The 23,276-nt window shown below is 36.9% G+C and overlaps 1 protein-coding gene across 5 annotated transcripts in view; it reads right to left on the reverse strand.

Moving 5' to 3' along the window:
• The window catches only part of TTLL7 (tubulin tyrosine ligase like 7), a 65,694-nt gene that overhangs the window by 37,034 nt on the left and 5,384 nt on the right, over nt 1-23,276 (reverse strand). For 4 of the 5 annotated variants that reach the window (XR_008432387.1, XM_053950724.1, XM_053950728.1 and 1 more), the window contains 6 exons: nt 9,117-9,292; nt 8,831-8,962; nt 7,798-7,919; nt 7,039-7,106; nt 1,875-2,033; nt 143-359 (listed from right to left, as the gene is read on the reverse strand). Coding sequence is in view for 4 of the 5 variants with exons in the window: in XM_053950724.1 (XP_053806699.1) it covers nt 143-359; nt 1,875-2,033; nt 7,039-7,106; nt 7,798-7,919; nt 8,831-8,962; nt 9,117-9,141 (723 nt within the window). In the remaining variant the exon portion in view is untranslated. Of the gene's footprint in view, nt 1-142; nt 360-1,874; nt 2,034-7,038; nt 7,107-7,797; nt 7,920-8,830; nt 8,963-9,116; nt 9,293-20,246; nt 20,266-23,276 lie in introns of those variants that run through there. The other variant, XM_053950726.1, reaches the window with a different exon arrangement.

Here is a 23,276-nt window from a genome sequence, read left to right on the forward strand (position 1 = left end):
TAAAATTTTTTCTCTTCAATGACAATGCAGAAGTTTATCCAGATGAACTCACGTCCCAGTTTATTTAATTTTACCACCTGCAAACACTGCACAGGTTAAAGTCTATACCATAAGCAATAAATTGGAATGAACTCCAACTTACCAAATTTGAGTCACTGGGGGGATGATACTTTTCCGTGCCCATTCTCACCAGTCCATCATGATATAAAAATATTTTCAATGGATCACAGGAGGTTACAAGAATATACACACGTAAATCAAACTTGTAGCCTTCCATAAGAAATGGTTTGTCAAGATATTCCTGAACAATTAAGTGATCCTGAGCTTGTAACTTTTCTCCATTTCTTATTAAAGAGATCCTGGTAAAAACAAGAGTTATTTTAAAACTTGGACATTACTCTTTGAAATAGATTATCATGGTCACCCAGCCAAGTAGTGAGGCTAAAGTCTACCTAGAAAAAGAGAGATACCTGATTTTTCGGGTAGAGAAAAAGTTCCATTCCCTTACAAGGCTTTTGGTTTCCCATGCTTTATTGTGATTCACTAGATGAAAAAAGGCAATGAGCCATTTCAAAGTAACTTTCTGCTTGCTTTGATTCAACAATTTGTAATAATGGGTTTGCTCTACACTTAGAAATTGTTTGGCAGAACGACCAGTCTCCAGCTTCTGTGATTATCCCTCATGCAGCTCTAAAAATAGACTTCTAGTCTTTGTCACAACTTCTGCCCGAGGCACAGGCTGCAAAGAACTTTCAGTGCTAACCTTAGGTGATGAAGTTTGCAAAGAAGGACACTGATGTGTATGACTGAGGATGGCATAGATTGAGCTCAGTATTTTTGTATTTCCAGTTCCCTCACACCAGAATGAAAAAAGGTTTATATATGAACTGTGAACTTCCAATCTCTAACCACATAGACTTTTAAATAACTGTAAAAGCTAATATTTTCAGTATACAATTATTAACATAAAATTCCCAGAACCTTAATGCTACCTTAATCTTATTCTCTATTATTTATTATACATTTCAGATATATGTATATATACATTTCAAATTATACATTTGTTATTGAATACTCCTAACAGAGTGAAGTACTTTGCAGAAATTTCTCTGAACTATGCTGGTACCTTTCCCTTTAGCTTACCTTAGCCCTTATCAAGAGGACTGATAAATGAAGAAATTGAAAAGTTTGGGAGCCTTACTTTTATAGTAATTCTGACATATGCTGAAAAACTAAAAGCTTTACTATATAGTATAATTCAAATTGATATTAAAAGCAATAAAAGCTAAAACAAAAATATCTAAAAAACTGAAAATACAATTGCAATATTTATCTCATTGGATTTTTACTGCGCAGCCCTGTCACAAATCAAACTTCTTCAACTCAGGTGCAGGTTGCAGTCTCTTCAGGGGTGTGCCCTGCTTCCAAGAGTGCACATCCAGCCACATCCCCAACAGCATTTCCTCTGCCTCTCCTAAACCTTGTGGCTGCTGCTCTCAAACACGTTTCTGCTTTTCTGACTGGCTGCAGTTTGGGAACACAATGGGGTGTTTGAGCTGGTTTTAAAGCTGTGAAAGATCCTGACCTCCCACACACATCCCCGCAGCCTCCAGCCACCAAAACCCTGCCATTTATGCCCAGTACAATCTCACCCTATAAATCAAAGCACAGCAGAAAAATTCATAATAAAATAACACTGTTAATAATAATTATTTGAGTTTATTTAAGGCTTGTGAAACCTTCACCCAATACACTAACTTTTACACAACTCCAAATACAATCTTCTTTTTAATACACAGCTATTGTTAATGTTGTAAGTAGCACTGAATTTCACTTTTAACAGGTAAGAAGACTGAAATAAACTCACAACTCACCCATGCCCCATTGCACCATTAGCTGGTTTGACTATGAAGGTTTTCTGTCTACGTTTCTTCTTCAATTCTTTTACATAGTTCTGAAACTGTGTGTATTCTGCAGGAAAGATCCATGTTCGAGGAATGAAACTGTACTCCTGAGGCTGGCTCTTGATCATTCTGCACAAAAAGGGTAATTGAGTTAAAATCTTTTGACTACTTTTGATGTTTCAATCCTCAAGATTAAAAAGCACTCATGACAATTTGACAAGGGAGCTTTATCAGCAAAATTCTGTAATATGAAAGCAAACTTTTGCATTTCTTTAAGAATAGTTAGAGCTCCATTACATATTCATATGAGTGTGAATGTGTTATATTCAAAAGCAGACTACCTTGAGCATTTTTGCTTATGTGCTTATTATGTTACTGGTATCCATCTCATTTCTTGGCATCCATCTCACTCCTGTTACAATTTTTGGCCATTCATTCAGATGACTTAATGTTATTCCTATTCTTAGAAATACTGAACTTATAACAAACAATGGATTTTTGGGGGGGGGATGGGTTGGTATTTGGGAAGTATTTTAATTTTCATACTGGTAGGTGTCTGGGGAGCTATGAGGATCAACAGACACAAAAAGAGGTGTTGGGAAGTTTGAATTTTCTTCTTGGGTGCAAAAAAGATTGAATTTTAAATTAAAAAAGCAATTGGAAGTAATTAAGGAAGAGTTTTTTGCTCCTTTTGAAAGAATTTTAAAAATAAAGAATTGTAGTAAATAGACTTTGACACAGGTCAAGCAACTCATTCATTGACAAATCACACAAGCTTTGATTAGTCTTTGGTCCTAGTATATTTGGATTAAGATTCCAAGAGCACCTAATTTAATCAAAAGAAAGCAAAGACATTCAAAACAAGATCAAGCAAGGATGGAGTAGGGTGAAGGGGTGGAACAGAAGAACTAAAATAAAAATAGGGAATCAAACTCTGACTCTGGGGAAAGGATGCAGCAAGGTCCTGATCTCCCTGCTTTAATAACTGCAGCAGCTGAGGTAGTGAGTATATCTTATTCTATACCTCTGTTGTTTGTGAAGAAAAATGGCAGAAGAATGGTAAAGAATTCAGGTGGTAGAAGTTTCCATCACCCAGAGCTGTGTATGTGGCAGAAAGGAAGTTACACCCACACCACGCTGTCGGTATGGCTGAGGTACACACAGGTTGCTTTAACGCTGGTTAGCAGCCAAGGTATAGGAGCAACGGGGACTCGGTGGTACTATGCACACTGGCATCATGGTTCCCAACAGGATAAATTTAGTCTTTGCTGAGTTCCATACTGGTGCAGCTAGCTCATTTCACCTACTCAGAGTACCTGAAAATTCCTTCATACAGAACGTCATATGAAATTAGTTCAGGTAACTCACAACTACTCTGTAGCATAGAGTGGACATTTCTAAAATACAAATATCCACAGACCAAGAGAAAGGAATTGGAAGTTTAAAAAGAAATTAAGTGATACAGGAAATTCCCCAACTTCAATTTTTTTTTTTAATGTCACTATTGTGAAGTTTAATACTTTTTAATTAAATACAGATTTAGGTATAGTTCTCCTTTTGTATTGAAAACTAATAGCATCAGCATAACTAATGTATAAAAGAGGCAATATAATTGCCATTTTCCATTTCTACCATGAGCTTATGTAATACTCTTGGGCAGATACTTTTCCTTTAAGTGGCGAAAATACTAATGGAAAAAACAGAGCTTTATTTCAGCCCCATGTGTAGGGCTAGGACCTTAGCCAAGCCGGGCTGGTATAATGGATACACTGTCACCAAACCGTGTAGCCAACTACCCAACAAACACTGCAGAAACCACAATAGCTACAGCAGCACAGCATGAGGTTCAGTGCTTCAGCAGCTTCATTGTAACTATTATTCTTACAAATCTAGTTCAATGAAGGCCACTAAATATTCAGGAAAACTTCGAAAACAGAAGTAGATATTTGAATTTCTGATTAATTTATATTGTTAAACTACTCTCCATCTGCTCTGTCTTTATGAATGTTATTACTTTGCCAACTGAGTACCTTATCTAGGCAGAAATTATCCTATTTTTAGGCAAAAAGCAATTTCTGTGTAAATTGTAGTTTTAATCCCTCTCCAGATTATTTATCATATGCATCCTGTTACATGCTAGAGACCTGTCATTTAACTTACTCAAGGGTTTCAATACACACACTCCCTAGTCACTGAATATAGCTTCAAGCTATTCCTGATATATTGATATTGTGACTGAAAGTACATCAGTTCTATACGCCTTATCTGTTTAATGCATAACTGGGTGGATTAGAAACACTTAATATTATGAAGTGGAATACTTCAGCATTGTTTATAGGTTCTGGGGCTCACTAAAACTTTCAAAAAAAGAATTCAGCTCTGTTCTTTCCCTGCAAGGCCCTATTCAGAAAGGGCCTTAGGAACATCATTAAGAAGCCCGTGGAATCAAGGCCTATTCCATTACAATAGCCCTATTTTTCAGCACATGGGTTGAAAAATGGCACTACTATGAGTAGCCACTTTTTCACTGTTCTGTTCTTTAGCTTTTGCTGCCCTTATCAGGAGGTCTGAGAAACAAACAGCAAATTATTGTTCTTCTGAGTACTATTTTAGCTTACAAATGTGGTCATACTGTGCTCTTGATCTCAAAGTGTTTTCTGTACAAAAGAATAAATGGTGTTTAACAAAATACAGCTCACTAAAGGCACAACCTTCAGTCTAACATAGATTCCACTACCTAAATTTCAAAATCCTCTGACTTTTCACATATGGAAAGTTAGTGGGTATGTGTGGATGAGAATGATTCATGGCCCATGATCAGCTCATGAACCTTTTAAATATAATCAACAAAGGTGCTGGAAAATACAATATTGCATAGATGGATCCATGCCCCTTCCCACTCATCCTGTGCACCTTCTCCCCCATTTCCTGAATTCATTTCGTAACCACACTGATCCTTCATAACGGTCTCTTAAGATCTAGTTGGCCCTACGATGGCACTTCTATTATTACTTTTTTCTTTTCTGTGTTATTATTATCCTTGAAAATGATGTTCCTGCCTTTTTTTTCTCAATTACATTCCTCTTTCCATCTGTTCCATTATTCTGTGTTCCTATACTTTCTTTGCTGAGTTGTTTTCTTTCATATTACACATGTTATGTATTACACTGCTCCCTTCCACCTTTCTGCATGTGAAAACCACATGGTCCTGTGATCCAGAGTGCCTGGATATTGCCTGAAAAAAGAACTCTTGAAGTGCATTATCTCCTGAATAGTATTTTCCTCTCAAAGTAAGGTAGATTTGTTCTTTCACTTTATTCCCAACAACTTGCATAGGGGTGAAAGGGTGAAATCAGTACAACAACAAACACGGAAGTGAAAGAGAAAAGAAGTCTACTCTCTACCAATTCTCAATATATTTTCATTATCTCTCCATGATGGTAATCAGTAGAGTCAGTAATGGGAATAGAAAAAATGACATGCTGCAGTAAACAAGACAAGAGAATTAGTGTTTCTACACATCCAAATTCTAGGACAGAACAAGAGCCTGTTCAAAATCCTGCATTCTACAGGAAAGAGCCTGCTCAACCATGTATCAGAACTGACTTATGATTTCACCAGCAATCTCAAGGCATATCATTTTGATTTTTATAAAGTATGAATAATAAGTATTGAGTTGTAAGGGCCAGTATTGAGAAAAAAACCCAACTGATTGAGCCCTGCTACATCTACTAAGTGAAGTCACAACATAGATGTTTAACCCAGAGTTATACTGTAAGAGAAATTATTCCCATTTTATCTATATGTGCAATCTCAGCACTGAGTAACTTTAAACTGTGTTTTGAACTCAGAATTCAGTAGGTTGAGAGAGGTAACATCAGACTGTATTTGAAAGAATAAGTGCATGATAACAAGAGCCTTTCGTCCATTTTCCTTTTTTTTTTTTTTTTTAAAGACCACAGAACTGCAGCAATACACAGGGGTAGCACTGTGTACCAAGCTGACTGACTGTTTCCAAGACCTTTCCAAACAGCTGTTTGCCTCCATGTGCTATCTGGTTTTACTTTCAGTCTGAGAGGGACAGTGAAAAGTGCTGGTGCAGCACCACTGACACAGGGGAGCTCTAGCCCACACGTAGGACATGGACACACCACAGCAATGCACACAATATTTGTACCATAATATTGCATACATTCTACATGTGTTCTAGTTACAGAACAGAAAAGGAAAGAGAAAGAAATTGAAAGAGAGAGAGAGAGAGAGAGAGAGAGAGAGAGAGAGAAGATATCACATTAATTACATTCGTATGAAAACAAATTCTGTTCTGTTAGCAGTTAAGTTGTGTGAGGGCCAAAAGATTAGCTCTATTAATAACTGCTCTACAAACTAATTTAGATTAGAAGAAAGTATTGACATATATTTACCCTCAAACCTTTCCTTACTAGGCTATCAGATCATTATTTAGTATTGTTTTCTTACAAGTCTTACTCACAGATTCTCAGCTAGGATAATTCCTCAGAACCCAGTTATTCCACTAGAGTGAGGAGAATTTGTAATTAGACAAATGAGCCTCACTGACTAATTTCTTATATAAACAGTAAGATGTTTCACATTTTTTAAATTTGATATACACAAAAACATAGCCATTAACTATTTTAAACAAGTACTATCACAGAATTGGTCATGTGGGAAGGGACTTCAGTGGGTCCTCTGGTCCAGTGTCCCAGATGAAGCAGGGTTATCCTAGAGCACATTGCACAGGATAGTCCAGATGCACTATCCAGCCACATACAGTTCTTTTATTCTGTTCTACTATTATGGGATACATACATGGGTGTATTATGTATTAGGCTTATTGTACAATAATTCAAGACTCACCTCCATTCTGCAGTGTTTAGACAGAGAAGTGAACCCACATGATACTCCACTGAAGTCAGTTGGAGAAATAAAGTAGCCCACTCCAATACTACAGATCCAGGACCAAAGCTAAAGTTATTACAGAACTTTGAAAATTATTCTTGGTCCTCTCCTAGTTTCTTAGTAAAAATAAACAAGCCTCAAAATCAATAGTTCTGTATCTTATTGCATTAAATACCACAGCTGGAAAACTTCTTAATATTAAAAGAAATATTACTTAGTCATGTTTCTTGCCAGGAAATCCTTTCTGCATATCTCTCCCATTCCTGGAAAATGGTTAATTCTCTGAGGAAGTAGGAAAAAAAAAAGGAAAATTAATTGAAACGTTTTAGTTTTTCTGGCATACCTAATTACAATCATTTAAAACATTCAACTGAATGCTCAGGCAAACACAAGTCCTGTTACATCTAAATTATTTAAGACAATATCTTACACTATACTACCTATTCTTAACAATGCTAAAGATGCTGCAAGTTGTATTCTCTTCCATCCATGCCCATTGATTTAATTTCATATACGTGACTATCATACTTTTATTCACAAACCTATCTAGAAACAAAGAACACAAACACAAGATAATGGTAAAAAAACCAAAATATTTATTCACAGGATTGTGGAGAGAGAGCTCTGATTCTTAACTTACTGCTTCAAAGCTTACAAGAAACTTAAAAATTATGTTTTGTATCTTCTTTAAATTGATCATTCACAACACCCAACTGGCAGAAAAAAGCATGAAAGAACAGCCCCAAATATTTATACATCAGATTCCAAGTAGTAAGAACAAACAACTCTGGAAAAGAGAATAGGATTTTAAGCTATGCAGTGGTACAGCCTTAATGCAGCCTGTTTGGTTTGGTTTGTGTGGGTTTTTTTTCCCCTCCACACAAATGGAACTGAGCAGTTACTGACAATTACTGAACATTTCAGAGTAAAGCAGTTTATGGAAACGTGTCAAAAATCTTAACTGCCACTGCACCTGATAGTTCCGCAGCTCAGCAATCTTCTCCTGCTGCACAGCACAATCACTCCAGATCAGATTTGCTGTTTCATCCTCATCACGCGTTTTCACAAATCCCATCTCTTGTATTACTACACGCACTATGGAGAAATCACACTCTTAGGGACTATTTTGAATCTCTAAAATAGATTAATTTTCAACATTTAAAAAATCAGTTAAGATTTTAAACACTTCCAATATAGAACCCTTTGACTGAGAACAATGTTAGCATCGCAAGCTATTTATCTTGCAATATTTCCATCAGTCTATTGCAAACCTGCCATTACAATGTTACAGCACCTTATAGTGAGGCAGGAATCAGCACAACCACTGATGGGAACTGCAAAGAGCTTCAAGGTATTCCCCAATCAGTCAGCAAAAATCCTCTTGTACACCAACTAGATTTAATCTTGGTTATGCCATAAGTTAATTTTAAAACAGTGATGATTATAAGTGTCACTGCAGATAGGGACAAAAATGTCTCCTTAGGGAAGGTACCGTGTTGCAAAAGCAAATGCATGCATTATTTTAATTTTTAAAAAAAGACTGATTACATGCCATGCATAACTCTGATTCTAGGAAAAAAATATTTTAGCACTGAACATGAAAATACAAAACATTAAAGGATTTTACTGAGAAGCCTCTGTATAATAATTAGAGTATTTAACATTAAATTTACACTGCTCATCTTTCAAGGCTTTAAGTAAACTTCCAAACACATATATAACAAGTATTTAAAAGGCTCTTCCACAGCCTCCTTGATTACTTAAGTTTTTACATTTCAAGGTAACAAGTGGGAATCAATATGAGTAACAAATGGGGATTAATAGATGCACAGTATCCAAAGCTATGAATTAACGTTACAAGAAAACCCCAGGTTTCTTATAAAAGAAACTCCTTCAGAAATGTCTCACTGTCAGCTTGATGCAGAGTCCATTACTTCACTCCATTAACCAGTAACTCTCTCACATCAAACGCTATTAGGATGAAAGCAAAATATGCAGCTTCCTACCAATTTCATATTTTGTGCCAGCTATATTGGCAGTGATGACTCCATTCTTCTTCTTCTTTCTGACTTTTCTTTTAATTGTGCTCTGATAGGGTAGTTCCGAACTCAAAGTCAGAGGAGTAGTTCCATGGTTATCTTTGAAAAATAATATTGTAACTGTCAACATTTTTTTAATCTCAAATAACATATACAAATTAACTAAAAATACAAACAGTACTCCATCACAATTTATAGGTACAAGCATACTGATTAATTCATAGAGTATATTAAAAATCCAAGACTAGCATACCTCCTTCATTAGGAAAGGATGGCATTATAACCTAGGATAGTGCAGAAATAGAGTTCAAAATCTGTTCTAGCTTCTCAGTAAATGGTGAAACTGTCAAAGCCAAATTACTTAAAACTCCAGTCATGCCATTTCAGTCTCCGGTTGTAGAAAATATTAGTTCTGGAATGGTTAGATACCTGTGTAAAAAATGTAAGAGAGACTTTGTCAAAGACAAATCCTGAAAAAAAAGTAATTAGCAGGAAACTAAATATGAAAACACTTTTAATTGCATGTATAAAGAATTGCTTATTTTAGAAGATTGATCAAGCTATTGTAAATACATAAGTTTGTTCATTGCAGTTCAATTATTTTCTTTCTGGAAAAATAATTTTGCAGTACTAATTTTCAAAATGAAATTATATTACCTCTTTTTCTAATTTTCATTTGGGTATGAGACATTTTGGACATGAAAATAGGTAACACTGAATTAAATCAATAATGCCATTTTCTATCTCCATAAAGTTCAATGAATTTAGTGTTATATATTTTAAAACATATTTTAAGTAAAAAATTAAATTAGACACACTGTGTGATAGGTTTTCAGTACCAAATGGGAAATAACTGAAATCACAGTAATAATCTGTTTCCTCTTTTTCACTTTTCGATGTTTTTAAAAGCAATTGTCCAATAACCATGTGGAAAGGTGGCTGCAGTTTCATGACTACTTCATGACACAACAGATATAATTTGAAGACATTTTGGGTTGACAAACATTTAAATTTTCAGTTTTTAAAGTGAACACTTATTTGCATAAAATGCTATTTTTTTACATCTACAGTCACACAAAACTCCTTTTTTTCTTTTTTCCCTCATGAATACAGCACTACATGAAAAGCCACACATATTAAGAAGCTTTTTAGGTCCAGCTTAAGCACATAAGAACAATGGGTTAAAATATTAGGGAAAAAACCTTGGGAATGCATCACTTCTAAACACACTGCTACTTGACTTTGGGCATGCAGCACTATTATACCAAAGACTGTAAGGAAATAAATGTTGTCTTTGGCAGGCTGCCTCAAGCAAATTTACAAGTTTCAAAACATATATAATATGTTACTGATCTTTAAAAGCTTTCATTTCTTTTCTACATTTATATGTGTAGCTAAAGTTTCTCACACTAGCTTTAAATCAGTTTATATTGTTGCTTTTGCTGATTGCAAGACTTATTTAAAATAGCTTATAGAGAGCACAAGGAATTTCTTCTACTATAAACAGCAGAAAATTACAGCAAAGTCAAATCAGCCATGACTTATGATGCGAAATATATGTGCTCCTAAGACTGGACAAGATGCGCATTAACAAAATCACTAAAACATTATTTACAAATTCACATTTTTTTCTTTTTCTGTGTGTGTGTACACACAACAGAGGAGAGAGAGATGTATGTTCTGGACAAGTCACCCGCCTTTTAAGAAAATACAAAAGCAGATATTTTGAGCTCCAAGATTTAACACCCTTTCAAGACAGACATTTACCCTTAGCAGCCCAGTAATGCAAAAGCATAAAAAGAACAGATTATCGTTTTCTTATGACTGTCACAAATACACCAGGAGTCAAATTCTGCTTTGTAACAAGACAAATCTCCCTCATGTCCATTTAGTGCCCCTGTGTATTTATCCACAAAGAACGGGAGACGTTTTATACACAGATACAATGTCAGACAGCACAGCAGTAGCACCCAGCCATTTTGAAGTTTGAATATTTTGGATGACATTATCTGAGAAGGTGGCCTGAAAGTCCTCGGGCCCACTGGCATACTAAAATTAGACACAGAGTTGGGAAAGCAAAGCATTTGTCCTCCTTAAAACCACTGTGAAGGAAAAGCAGTGCTGGGCACAGTGACTCACTGGCTATTGCACGTTATCTGTTTCTCAGGCTAAGAATACCACCAGAGTACAAGACATGTTTAGTTCCTGGGAATAATACTGAAGTATGTCTGTTAGACAATTAAGGACTTCTATGAATGTACAAAATTGCATGGCAGTTGTTTCTTTGCTGTACTGACTAAAAACTTGTAATAAATTTGGAAGAATATTAAGAGGATTAACATTCCCTGTGAGAAATGCCAGCCCTTTACCAACACAGCATGACTTACAAGCTATGATATGCTAATAAAAAGAGAGCAGCTCATAGAAATTTCATTCACCTTAAAATCACAGAAGATTATCTGCCCAAAGTTACTATAACACACCGTGTTCTGAAGGTGGACCATAAAATTCCAACCTGCACCACACTGCTGAAATACTGCCTTTCTTTAGATAAACACTATTCTATTCTTCTCAAAAGAATACTCTTTAGGGTCTAAATAGCACGTACCAATACCCAAGGTCTGTGACCAGTCAACTTTTAAGCAGACATACATGAGTTGATGGTAAAGATTTATGGCCACCTTTGGAGTGTTCTAAGGACAATTAGTAGTTCAGCCATATGGAAAAGAAAGTAATGGGACTGTACTCTGTACTCCAACTTACTTTAGGATTTTAACTTTTCAAAAGCACCGTTCCATACCAATAAATATTTGTATTCTGACCTAAGCTTGTACGTAATAATTAAAAATTGTTTTGCAACTCCTTGACTTCTCTTCAGTAGTCCATCTTCAACCAGGCATTTCACTGAATACCAAAGCACCAGCAGTTCTAAACCATTAGTTTTCCAAAATATTTTACCAAGGATGCAGTCCTTCCCTTTGTTCCTTTCCAAAGGGCAAATAAGATCCAGTGAAATGGAACAGTCTCAGCTTTTTTTCCCACCATGTCACGTGACAGATGAGAGACCCTGCATCTCATCTGGGGGGATACATTACCCAGTGAATTGCTGCTGTGAATTGCAGGCTCAGTCATGGGAGCAGTAGACTTGCCCCTGTTTAGACCCCCTGCTTTGTGCATCCCCAGTGCAGTAGCATGACGTGTTCCAATTCTGCAGCAAGAAAACCCAACATCACCCTGCTGAGGAAGCTGCAACCTTCCCAGGTAAACTGCAACTGCTCCTCTAACTGCCCTTAGATAACCAACTCTCTAAGCAGAAGAATGGATCACTTGGGAGAGACAGGAATACATCTCTCAGAGCAATAGTTGGAAGGAGGACAGCACGGTAGGACAGGCAACATGGCAGTGCACAGGCCCTGGCAGCTACAAGCTCCTACACCTCTTTTTTAATTCTATACAGTAGAAATCATCCCAAAGTTAATTTGTTCTCTGAGCCAGGTCCTCCCCAGGCATCTTCTTCTAGCTCACATCTTCTGATTTGTTACTATTGCCAAAACCTACTCCCAGGTCAGAGCACAGCTGAAGGAGAAGACTTGCAGCACAGACTGCTCTGCAGGCAGCCTTTGCCAGTTACAGGCCAAAGCTGATTGCAGGACCCACCCAGATCATGCTCAGTAACAGCAGCAGCATTTTCAGGTAATGACTACATCAAATCCTAAGTCAGTTCTCATACCTGTGACACGGTTTTGCTTATAAAAGAAGCATAACCTATAAGGCGCATTCAGCTACAGTAATGCAGAGGCATATCTCGCTCGTAATCTACCTGAGAGACCTGTTTCTAAGAGATTGCTTTTAATAACATAGGAGAAAGAATTCTATTTTCAAACTGGGGCTTTTGGAGCAAGTCAGCTGTCAGAAATCTCTGAATTCACACTCTGGCAGAAAAGGATTCAGTTCCTGCTGCATATGCCATTTCCCTCCTGAAATCCTGAAACACATAAATTAGTGAAGGTTTGTTGCTCAACCATACAGATTCAAGGGTAGCTGAACAAAAATGGTTTGTTAACCATATTTATATGTTATAAATGGAGAAAGACTTGTGAAGAAGAAATGAAAGCTTCTTCATCAGGTTAGCACACTCATATAAACAAGCACTTTGACTAAAAGTGCTCTATAGAGGAAAAAAAAAAGATGAGATGTTATCTTTACAGCTGCCTGGCAAAGGTGTGAGAGTGACAGTAGGAGAGATACATTTCTGTCCTAGAAAGGCACAGAAGACAAAAAGGGAAAAAAAAAAAAAAAAAAAAAAAGAAAGAAAGAAGGATCTTTTTTCCTCCAGGGACAGGAGAGGCAGGATACTCTTGCTGGAGGGGGAAGTGTTGCACATGGACAGAGTACATAGCAGATGCTCAAGTCCATTTAAAGGAACAGTGCCTTGGTAAAGAGCAGGGGACAGTGGAAAGAAGCAGTTTCATAGTTAATAGAATGATTCTTTGACAAATTGTAATATATTCTAGAAACTCAAAAAATTAGTAGTATTTCATGCTGTTACACAAATTAAGTGTATCATAAGTTAGTAAATTGCCCTGAAAAATACTCTTCTGGCCTGGATTATATGCAGGTATTTTTTAACAAATCCCTCTCTAATTTCCTTGATTTTTTTTCCTCCAGACTACTCAAAATAATATTTTAGAACAGATTTTCAAACTAGCAGACTGCTTTCCACTGAGCCCATTAGTGCAATTTACTCAGTGCTGTCACAAGTGTCTGGAAATGCAGAAGAGCTGGAAGGAAACCCACAAAGCTCCTGACAGAAGGAGCTTTCACAGTGAAATGGAGACACACTGGAGATACAGTTACAGAACTGGACAGATGACCACAGGGACGGAAGGACAACATCACAGTGCTGCAATCCCCACTCTTCACTTAGCTGGAAAATCAAATTAACAAAAATTTCACAGAAACAGTTAAAAGAAAGATGTGAACATAGTCTTCAGAGCATTGACCTAGCAAACATCCGAGTTCTGGGGCTTGTTCAATCTAATATTTAAGTCAATTACCCTTAGACCTTAGAGTGTGGAAGTCTGGACACAGCATAGTGAGGGGTGTGCCATTTATTACAGTTATGCAAACCTATAATCTACTGTTGATCTGGAATTAAGATATAAAATGCAGATTCAAAATGAGATTAAGAAATCAACAGAAATTATAATGGAAAAATATGCCTTTTTCAAGACCACGCTCAGCAAGATAATAACAATTTTCAATAATGAAACTGCAGAAGTAAAAGCCTCCTACCCTTTCATGATTTTTTAATATATGACCTTATAAAAAGTATGTTGAAGTGTTCCTGCTACAAAAAAGCATAGCGACCAGTTTTATTGTTACATGTTCAAAGGACAATTTGGTGGCAAGTTCTCACTCTTACAGAGAAATTCTATATGCAAAAAGCAATCTTCATTTTGAGACTTGATGTGTCAAAGTGACAAGCTTGTTTTTAAAAGGCTATCTGTCAGCTGGCTTAAAATTGCATGTAATTAGAGCTTGGTTCAAAATATTCCCAAGTCAAATTAAGTCTATTAATTTAAACATCCTTCATTCCCACCATCAAAGAGATGAGATATTTATTCAGCAGTTCTTTCAGATAAAGAGAATGTACAGAGTTCTCAGGTGTTTGATTTGCTAAATGGACAGGTACAAGCTACAAAGGAATCCAAACAGCATGATTTACACAACTTTTTTTGAGTCATGCAGTTCTGTAAAACAACTGTCTAGTTTATCTGAATGGCCAGCATTTCCATTTCCCTAAGCCACCAAACCAAATGAGCAAGCCAAGATACAGTGCATTATTTTAAATGGCTGGAGTCCAGCCAGGAAAAGACCCTTCAGTGCCAGCTCCAAGGCTCAGCAACACACAGTGGGCACAGGGCCCCGGGAGCTTTGCAGTGTTAGTTCACAGATTTTACTTTGGTCTTCTCCTGACTTTGCACTTCACAGCTTTGGATTGAATTTTTTTATTGTTTAATATCACAAAACATCTATGAAATGATAGATATAGAATGTCTGATTCAGAAAACAGGAAATGGATTAGAAGCTGTTAAAATGGTGGAAGTTTCACATCACAGTTTCACAGGCATTAATCACTTCCTATTCACAAAATACAGAGATCACAACTGAGCATAGAAGCAATTTTTTTAATTTCAGTGTTGTCTTGAAGCAATATTGCTTTTTTTTTCATTCATCCATTTTCCAAAATGAAACTTCAAAACAAATTGAAGTGGCCAAATTTAAATCAATGTCAAATCTTTCAAATCTGAAGATTGATTTTCTGTGTAAAAAATTACTTCCAAAGTGACTTTCATAGCAGAGCATACAATGTGACTATATGTTAGCTCATTCTCACCCTTCAAAAGCCCTTTCTAATGTGATAACATATTTCAGACTGTTACCAAATTGAGTACTATAGAGTTTCATAGTTACAGTTTGAATATTGAACAAGGACCATAAAAGCCACTGAGGCCAAATTAGAAAAGCACAGAAAGGTCAAGGTTTGAATCTTTTACTTGTTCAGTAAAACACTGAAAATATATTAATTGACAAGGCAAGAGAAAAGAATCTGCATGACTTAAAAATCAATAATTCAAAAATAAAATGCTGTGAACTTTAAATAAATATTATTTAGCATTCACAATGGCAAAATATCGACAAAATAGCTCAAACAAGCAAATGTAGCAATGCTTTTATACAGTAAAATCTAAATTTCAGAAAATACATATCTCTGTCTCTTGCTGCTAAAAAACATCAGATTTCATGTTCTACTCTCTGCCAGCAAAAAGCAGAGACAATGCATAGATCTTGTATTACAGTCACAGACACTTCACTAAGTGTCAATAACAACATAAATCTGACAGCAGGACATTCTACTAATTCTGGAACATAAAGTATTCCTACCCCTGATCACAGTAAGTTCCACTGAACACTGCTAAATGGAAGCCAATCTCTATTTATTATAGAACCATTATATACAACAATTTTTTAGTATTTCATATATATATGTGTGTGTGTGTGTGTGAAATGGTTTTAGATAAATACATACAACCATTCCACCTTCATTTAAAACAGCACTGGTGTGCTGTAGGCATTCCCACATTTCCAGGCTAGAAATGCACACACCATCAGAGGCTCAGCCACATCAGCCGAGGGCAGCTGATGGACAGCTGAGTGGCTGGATAGCCATGGCCACAGGAGGGCTGGAGCCCTGCCACCTCAAACGAACCATTCCCCTGAACCAAACAGCACAAGGACATTTGTTTGCTTTGTGTTGAAGACCAAGGCCAGGAAGCCACACTCACTGATGGACTCACACACACTAAGGGCCAGCGCTCTGCGGTGAGACAGCCATGGCCTCAAATGAATGAAACAGAGATGGCAACATTCCATAATAATCCTGTTTGGTAGTAATATTGAGGTGTGACATTAACATTACGGGTGTGGTAGGGGGAAAGGTAGACAAGAGAGAGTTAGAAGAGAATTTGAGTTGTGGCACCTGTGGGAGAATCTCTGCTCTTCTTTTGACTTCGCAGTGTGCCATCCATGCTCTTCATTACAGCACGTCAACACACACCAACAGCTACCACACAGTCCTTCAAACTGTGTACACCACACACTAATCACTGCTGGAATTATACTACTACTTTTTTTTTTTTTTCTATCATTTGCTTCTCATAAGATTTATTTCTCTAGTAAGAGCTAGAGGCCTTAGGGATCTACAAGATAGGACAATTTAACATTTTACATATATCAGCAGAGCTGTCTTAGCATAAAAAGCACTAATCCTTCAATGAAGCTGATATGTTTGCAGTGATTCATTATATTATAAATAGACCCTGGGGAGAGATTTGCTAAGGATCTTGGGGAAGAAAAAAGAAGAGAAAAAGATATCTTTAGACCATTCCCCCTCACACATCAAATTCTTCCTCCCTTGCTTCAAGCTGGCAGCTTTGGCTCAGTGTGAAAACAACCTCAAGCTCAGGAACACAAGAACACAAATATGGTTAAATTAACTTCTACAGAGTTATGTGTATCACAAGAGCCACACTTCAGCCCTGTGTTGGTCTGCATCGTTTCATCTCATATTTTACAAGCCCGCGATTCATAGATTCATTTCGGCATCACTAGACATGGGCTGCAATCCTCACACACGGCCCACGACAACTCTGATTGAAGACTACATCATCCTAATTCACATACTGCCACATAACACTGTTTTCTAGTTTAACAACAAGGGTGACACTCCCACAGCAGTCTGAAATTTAAATTGGCAGACATTGGCCTGTAGTTTCAGCATTGGATATGCAGATGTTAAGACAATAATCAGGTCTTGAATAAATCATGAAAAAGAAGTTTCTTGCAATCACAAGAACCATTTCTTCAAAGGCTTCTTGACCATGAAAGTACAAGTAAAGTGCTCTTACATGATCACCAAGTTCTTTATCACATTATCTTGACATTTCCAACTATGAAATCATTTGCTCAGCTCCACTGGCAATACTTGTATGCTATCTATGTAGATCTCTAACATTTTAATGACTGTCATATACTTCTACTCTGTAAAGAACAAGTGACAGTCAGAAATAGTCACAGTTGGCCTACAATATCACTGAGACTACTGCAGCCAACACTCAGTGCTAGTAAGAGTTTGCAACCAGCTGATAAATGAACCGGAACCCCCAGCAGCTATAAAACATTTCACAAAAACATGCTTCCTTCCCCATAGCTTAGTACTTGGGGCTCAGTGGGGTACCACTGATTTGAAAATATTTTTGCACATAAAAACGGGAGCACATCAAGCAGTTTCAAAAGGATGTGAGCCCTCAGAAGCTTCTTTAAATCAATTGACCTGATTTATAGAAATTCCCTTAAAAGGCTGGATTGGCTCCAAACCCTCTGTGTCACACTATTTTATCCATTGTAGGGGCTCTAAATAGAGTGACCATCCTCATCAGGAGTGAGATGAGACTCCATTATCCTGCTACAGGAATATTTTGTGCAAATACTGCTCACCTGTAGAGAAATACAGCATGTAGTCACAAAGCCTAGAAAAATAACATCTTAAATATTGATCCTAAATGTAATACTTTGAATGCCCAAAATAACAAAATAAGAGAGAAAAGTGAAGTGTACCAGACTTAATATGCACTAGCTTTAATTTTTACTTAAAACATTAGAAAAGCAAAAAGCAATTTCCTAGGATTTGCTTGAACTCATAGGATCAGGATAATGTACTTTTTTAATAAGTACAGCATTACTGAGGTAACCCTGTAGTATTCAGTAGTTTGTTTATTGACTAATCATGCACAATCTCTGAGCTGCAGAGCCCATACTGACAATAGCACCAGAGCTTTTTAATGTAGTTTAAAATAGTTCCAAAACCAGAGGAAAAAACTGCCCTAAGCGTGACTATTGCCTCCATTGCTTTAATCACAGCAGAAGCAGGGCTCCAAGTATGGAACAATATCACAGTTAGTCCTGTCCTTATCCATCTTGGTCAAGTCCCAAAAAGCTACACTTAAAAGTAAGAGGTTCTGGCATGTGTGCTACCATTTTCATTTTTTTTTTTAATTAAAAAGAAAGTGTTGGTTAAGATTGAGAGTTAAGAGATACACTTGAAAAGTATTTTGAAATAATAGTCCTCAACCAGAGGTTGGAGCAGTGGGATATTCCATTCATTTAGCAAGGCTCAATTGTATTTTCAATTGCTTTAATCTTATATTTCTTAAAGGTGCATTCATAATGAAAAATAAATGCATAAACTTACATAGTCAAATGCATGCTGACTGCAAAGCTAACTGCTTTTCAAATATTCAAAATAAACAAATAAAATAATTTTTTATTATGTTATAGCAACATACATCACTGCCAGCCAAAATAAAACATGACTGTGAACTGAGCCACATACTTTTTTTTTTTATCATATTATCTTAGGCAGAAAATGATGACGTTTATTCTTTTGTGCTTCTGACTCTCTCAGATATATCATACACTTCACACTATAGAAAAATATATGCAACCAGGGAGTAGCATATTTGCCTTATAACCACAGATAAGGAAAAAAAGGAAATGCACAAATTTAGTTAAAGGTATTTTTAAATCCAAAGGTGTGGAAAAGGTACAGCACACCTAATAACCAAAACAATAAATCTTTCAGAAAAAGTTTCATGCAAAGTGTCAATACAAATAAGAATAGAGATGATCACCACTGACTTACCAAACAGGATAAAAAGGACAATAAACTGGCATTCACAGTTGGCTGTTGATGCAGGACTCTGAATATTACTTCACAAATATGAAATTCCTTCCCAATTTTTTTAGCTCCTTTGATTGCTCAAAGGAAGCAAAAGTTTTCTTTGGGAAATTTCCTAGTCCCATCGTTGTAAAGATATGTACAAAAATCACAATTTTCTCAAGTCTGTAATGTAAATGAGATCAACCATACAGGATTTTCTCTGTAACTTAGTGAAGTAAATATAGATATTTCTATTGACTTTTGTGGACTTTATATCATGATGTTTCAGTTCCAGGACAGACCTGCTGATGACACAATTAAGAATTATAATTAAGACTCTGGTCTCATCCAGAGTCTTGAGTCTTAAATGGACTCAAAACTAGAGTCCATTTAAATTGAACTTTCATCACAGTAGAAATTACAGCTCAAACTTACTGAGCTGCCTCTAAATTTCTCTCTTTCTTGACAAAGATTACAAGCTTCAAGTATCACTTTCAGAATTGCTTGGCTGTTTAGAGGCGGACTTCATATTCCACAGCTCATGCAGGATTCACATGTTTAGAAACAGGGATTACTGTGCAGGTGATATATAGATACACTGCCACAGAAAATGCTTCATGCTGCTCTCCACAAGTACATTTTGTCCAACTAATGGTTCACAATTTACTGCATTCAGTAGATGCTCCTGAATCTAGCTTTCTGTTTTAAGGAAAGATAAACTGCAAGCTCAAGGATGGATGAGAAAAAAATATAGAAAAGGAACAAGAATCCTGGAAAAATAACTCATTGCAAAATATATGTGGTGGACAGAATGCATGAGCATTCAAACTGAAGGCAATGGATTTCAATTAACATAGTCTGCAGTAGAGTCATAGTGAAAAAATACACAAACAAACCAACCAAACCTTTGCAGCAGCATGTGGCAGGGTGATATACCAAATTCTTCTGCATACAATTACTGATAGTGCGAAACATTAATTTATCATGGATTTAGCTGACAAGATTACATACTGCAGAATACACAGTCATTCCAGGACCTCCCACTGACATAGAAACAGATTTAAAATAATTCTGCAGTAGAAGCAAAATGAAATCACTTACCGTTAGTATTGCATTGCTGAAACTATCTGAGGAGCCAGCTCTCTGGAAACAGGATTTTCTATCAATAATTGACAGCTGATGCAGTTTCAGGCAGTAATACACCAGGGAAAGACCGGCTGCAGCAGCAGCTCCTTCCCATTTAGCCTATCTCTAGCACTTTTTAGATCTCTTTCTTAACCCTTTCTAGGTATTTTCTCCCTGTGTTTTGGGTGGCAAGACAAAGGCATGATATATGCTGTAAGAAAAGAATGCATTATTTCCCACTTTACTTAGTGACAAGAGTTGTGGGAAGAAAGTCAGTAGGCTTTAGTCATAACAATAAGCTAAAAGAAGTACAATCTAAAACCAGAAAATGACTCCGTGACTGGAAAGAGATATAACAGGGATATGAGCTACTGTAACCAGGACAATGGTTTCTCCAAACGTAGAATTAAGAGGTCAAGATCACAATAACACAAGACACTAGTATAGAAGAAGGCTAAAGAAGTTAATAATTTGCCATAAGAAAAAAGATACTCATTCTCCTCCAGGCTTGGACCAATGAGATCCAAGATTTGAAATCAAACCTACCTGGTTTCAGTGAAGCCAGCATTACAATCTTACAGATCAATTTTTAAACCAAATGAAATATTAAGTGTAGTAATGGAAAGAGAAAAGGTACATCCTTTACTGGCATAGCTGTTTCTGTAGTATTCTGAAACAATTAATATTCCTCAAATGAGGTTATTTCCTTTTACCATGTCAATTTATACCAATAAGAAATTGTTTTCTGACATCACTTCAAAAGATGGCTTTTCTTTGTCATATTATTCTTTTACATTAAGAAAAGATTGCTCTGATTTGACAGCTCAGTACATTTTAATGGACAGTCGGCCACAAAGGATATCTGACAATAAAAGGCTGGGAAAGTTCCTTTGTTCAAATGGAAAATAAACAAACAACAGCCACCAAAAAAAGAACAACCATGGAAGAAAACTGGAGATACCAAGTTCACTCCTTTCTTTTGCATTATTTTTATAGGAGTCAGGCCCATCTTGTGCCAGACAAGACTGACTGCACAACTACTGCCAAACCTATCCCTACAAGGATGTGATGCCTTACATTTTAGCTTTCATATTATCCAGGCTCTGCACTGCATTAGTATATAACTCTGAACTGCATATAAAGTGTTAGCAAGTTCTCCTCACAGTTTAGTTAAATAAAACAGTCCTTTTCCAGCCCAAAAAGTGTAAACAACAGGGAATTGAGGAGAGCAATCTGGGAGGATAAGACTTCATAACCTGAAGCTAATTGGACAATTAACCCCAATATGTAAATGGACCAGAACTTATAAAAGTGTGACAACGTGTGACCCATCGTCCATCTTGGGTGTAGCCTCAGCCAGGCTCTTGCACTGCCCAAGGTGTGTCCTTTGAAGGCCTTTTAAGAAATACCTACTTTATTCCTTTACCACTGTCTAGCCTCTGCTCTAAGCAGCCTCTCAAGGCATCAGATGAAGTATTACGGATAGATTCTAGTGAGATGGGAAAGGATATATTCACATAAACTGTTGCAGTCCTACTAGCCCAAATGCCAGCCTTTGGAAATCAAATGCAGGTAGAATGCAGGTGGGTAGCAAAGTGTGCAAAGGCTACAGTGTATGCAAAAGACATTTCCCCTTACTTCCTACCCTCTTAATTTGCAAATGATAGGAGCAGAAGCTCTCTCTGACCAACAGAGAATGTCTCTTGCTTGCCTTGCCAAGAGAAGGATTAAGGTAGCGGTACTTCAGTCATGATTGGCCAGGTACATCTTCCAAAATTGAAGAAATTACTTCATGGACTTCAAAACAATAGGAAATTATAGGAGACAAGTTAGTGCAGCCAACTGAGACACAATTTTATGTGGAAGAATAGAACTGGAGTGAAATCTGGACATCTCTCCTGAAGTCTATTCCCACAGATGACTTTTCCCCGTGCCTCCTCATACTGTCTTGGTTCCAGGTGTCTTACACCCAGCTGTTGCAGAAACACAGCTTCAACTGTACCATTAATCTATTATCCTCAAACAACTGGAATTGTATTATATATGCATACCACATGACTGAGACTTTTTATTTATCAATGAAACTATCTGTGTCAGACCTTCCCAAACACACATTCACAAGAATAGATATTTTTTATTTTCATTTCTAATAAATTTTATTTCATTTTCTCATAAAATATCAAAGGCTTGCTTCCTGTATGTGCTTGTACTCCTGAGTGTTGCTTTTGGCAAAAAGGCCACAATGTCCTTTCATTTTCTCTTCATACCTAGAGGCAACAGAACAAAGTAATATATAGGCTTTTTTAATTGACTGCTCGGGGTCATTAACTGCATCATTTCTCAGCTGGTGTCCAGACTTTCAAACCTAACTCTGTATTGTTCCCTTTCTTGTCTTCTATTTCTGCACTTGTGGATGCTGCTCTGGGTCAATATCTGTCACTGTCTAAGCTGAGTTGCCAACTAAGCACCACACCTCCACTCACTCCCTTCCCCACCACCTCAATCTCCCAGCATGGGTGAGAGAATCAGAATCAAAGTAAGAAAAGTCATGGGTTGGGATAAAGAAAATTTTATGGGGAAAGCAAGAGCTGCATACACAGGAAAAGTAAACAAGGGATTCATGAATGACTTCCCATGGGCAGGCAGGCATTGAACCATCCCCAGGAAACCACGGCTGCATCATGAGTAACAGTTCTTTGGGAAGACAAAAGACATCACTCCAAACATCCCCCCCTTCCTCCTTCTTCACCCCTCTTCATTTGCCAAGCATGGCTGTCATATGCTCTGGGATACCCCTTTGCTGGGCTGGGATCTGCTGTCTCAGTTTCCCATGTATCCCCAGTCTCCTTGCCAGCATGGCAGTACAGGAAGCAGAAAAGGCCTTGGCTCTATGTAAGCCCTGTTCAGCAATAAAAAAAAACATCTCTTATCAACACAATTTTCAGCACAAATGCAAAATGTAGCCCCAAACTATGTACTATGTGAAGAAAATTAACATTTCCCCAG

The sequence above is a fragment of the Vidua chalybeata genome, chromosome 9 (genome assembly GCF_026979565.1).
Source record: "Vidua chalybeata isolate OUT-0048 chromosome 9, bVidCha1 merged haplotype, whole genome shotgun sequence".
NCBI classification, from domain to species: domain Eukaryota; kingdom Metazoa; phylum Chordata; class Aves; order Passeriformes; family Viduidae; genus Vidua; species Vidua chalybeata.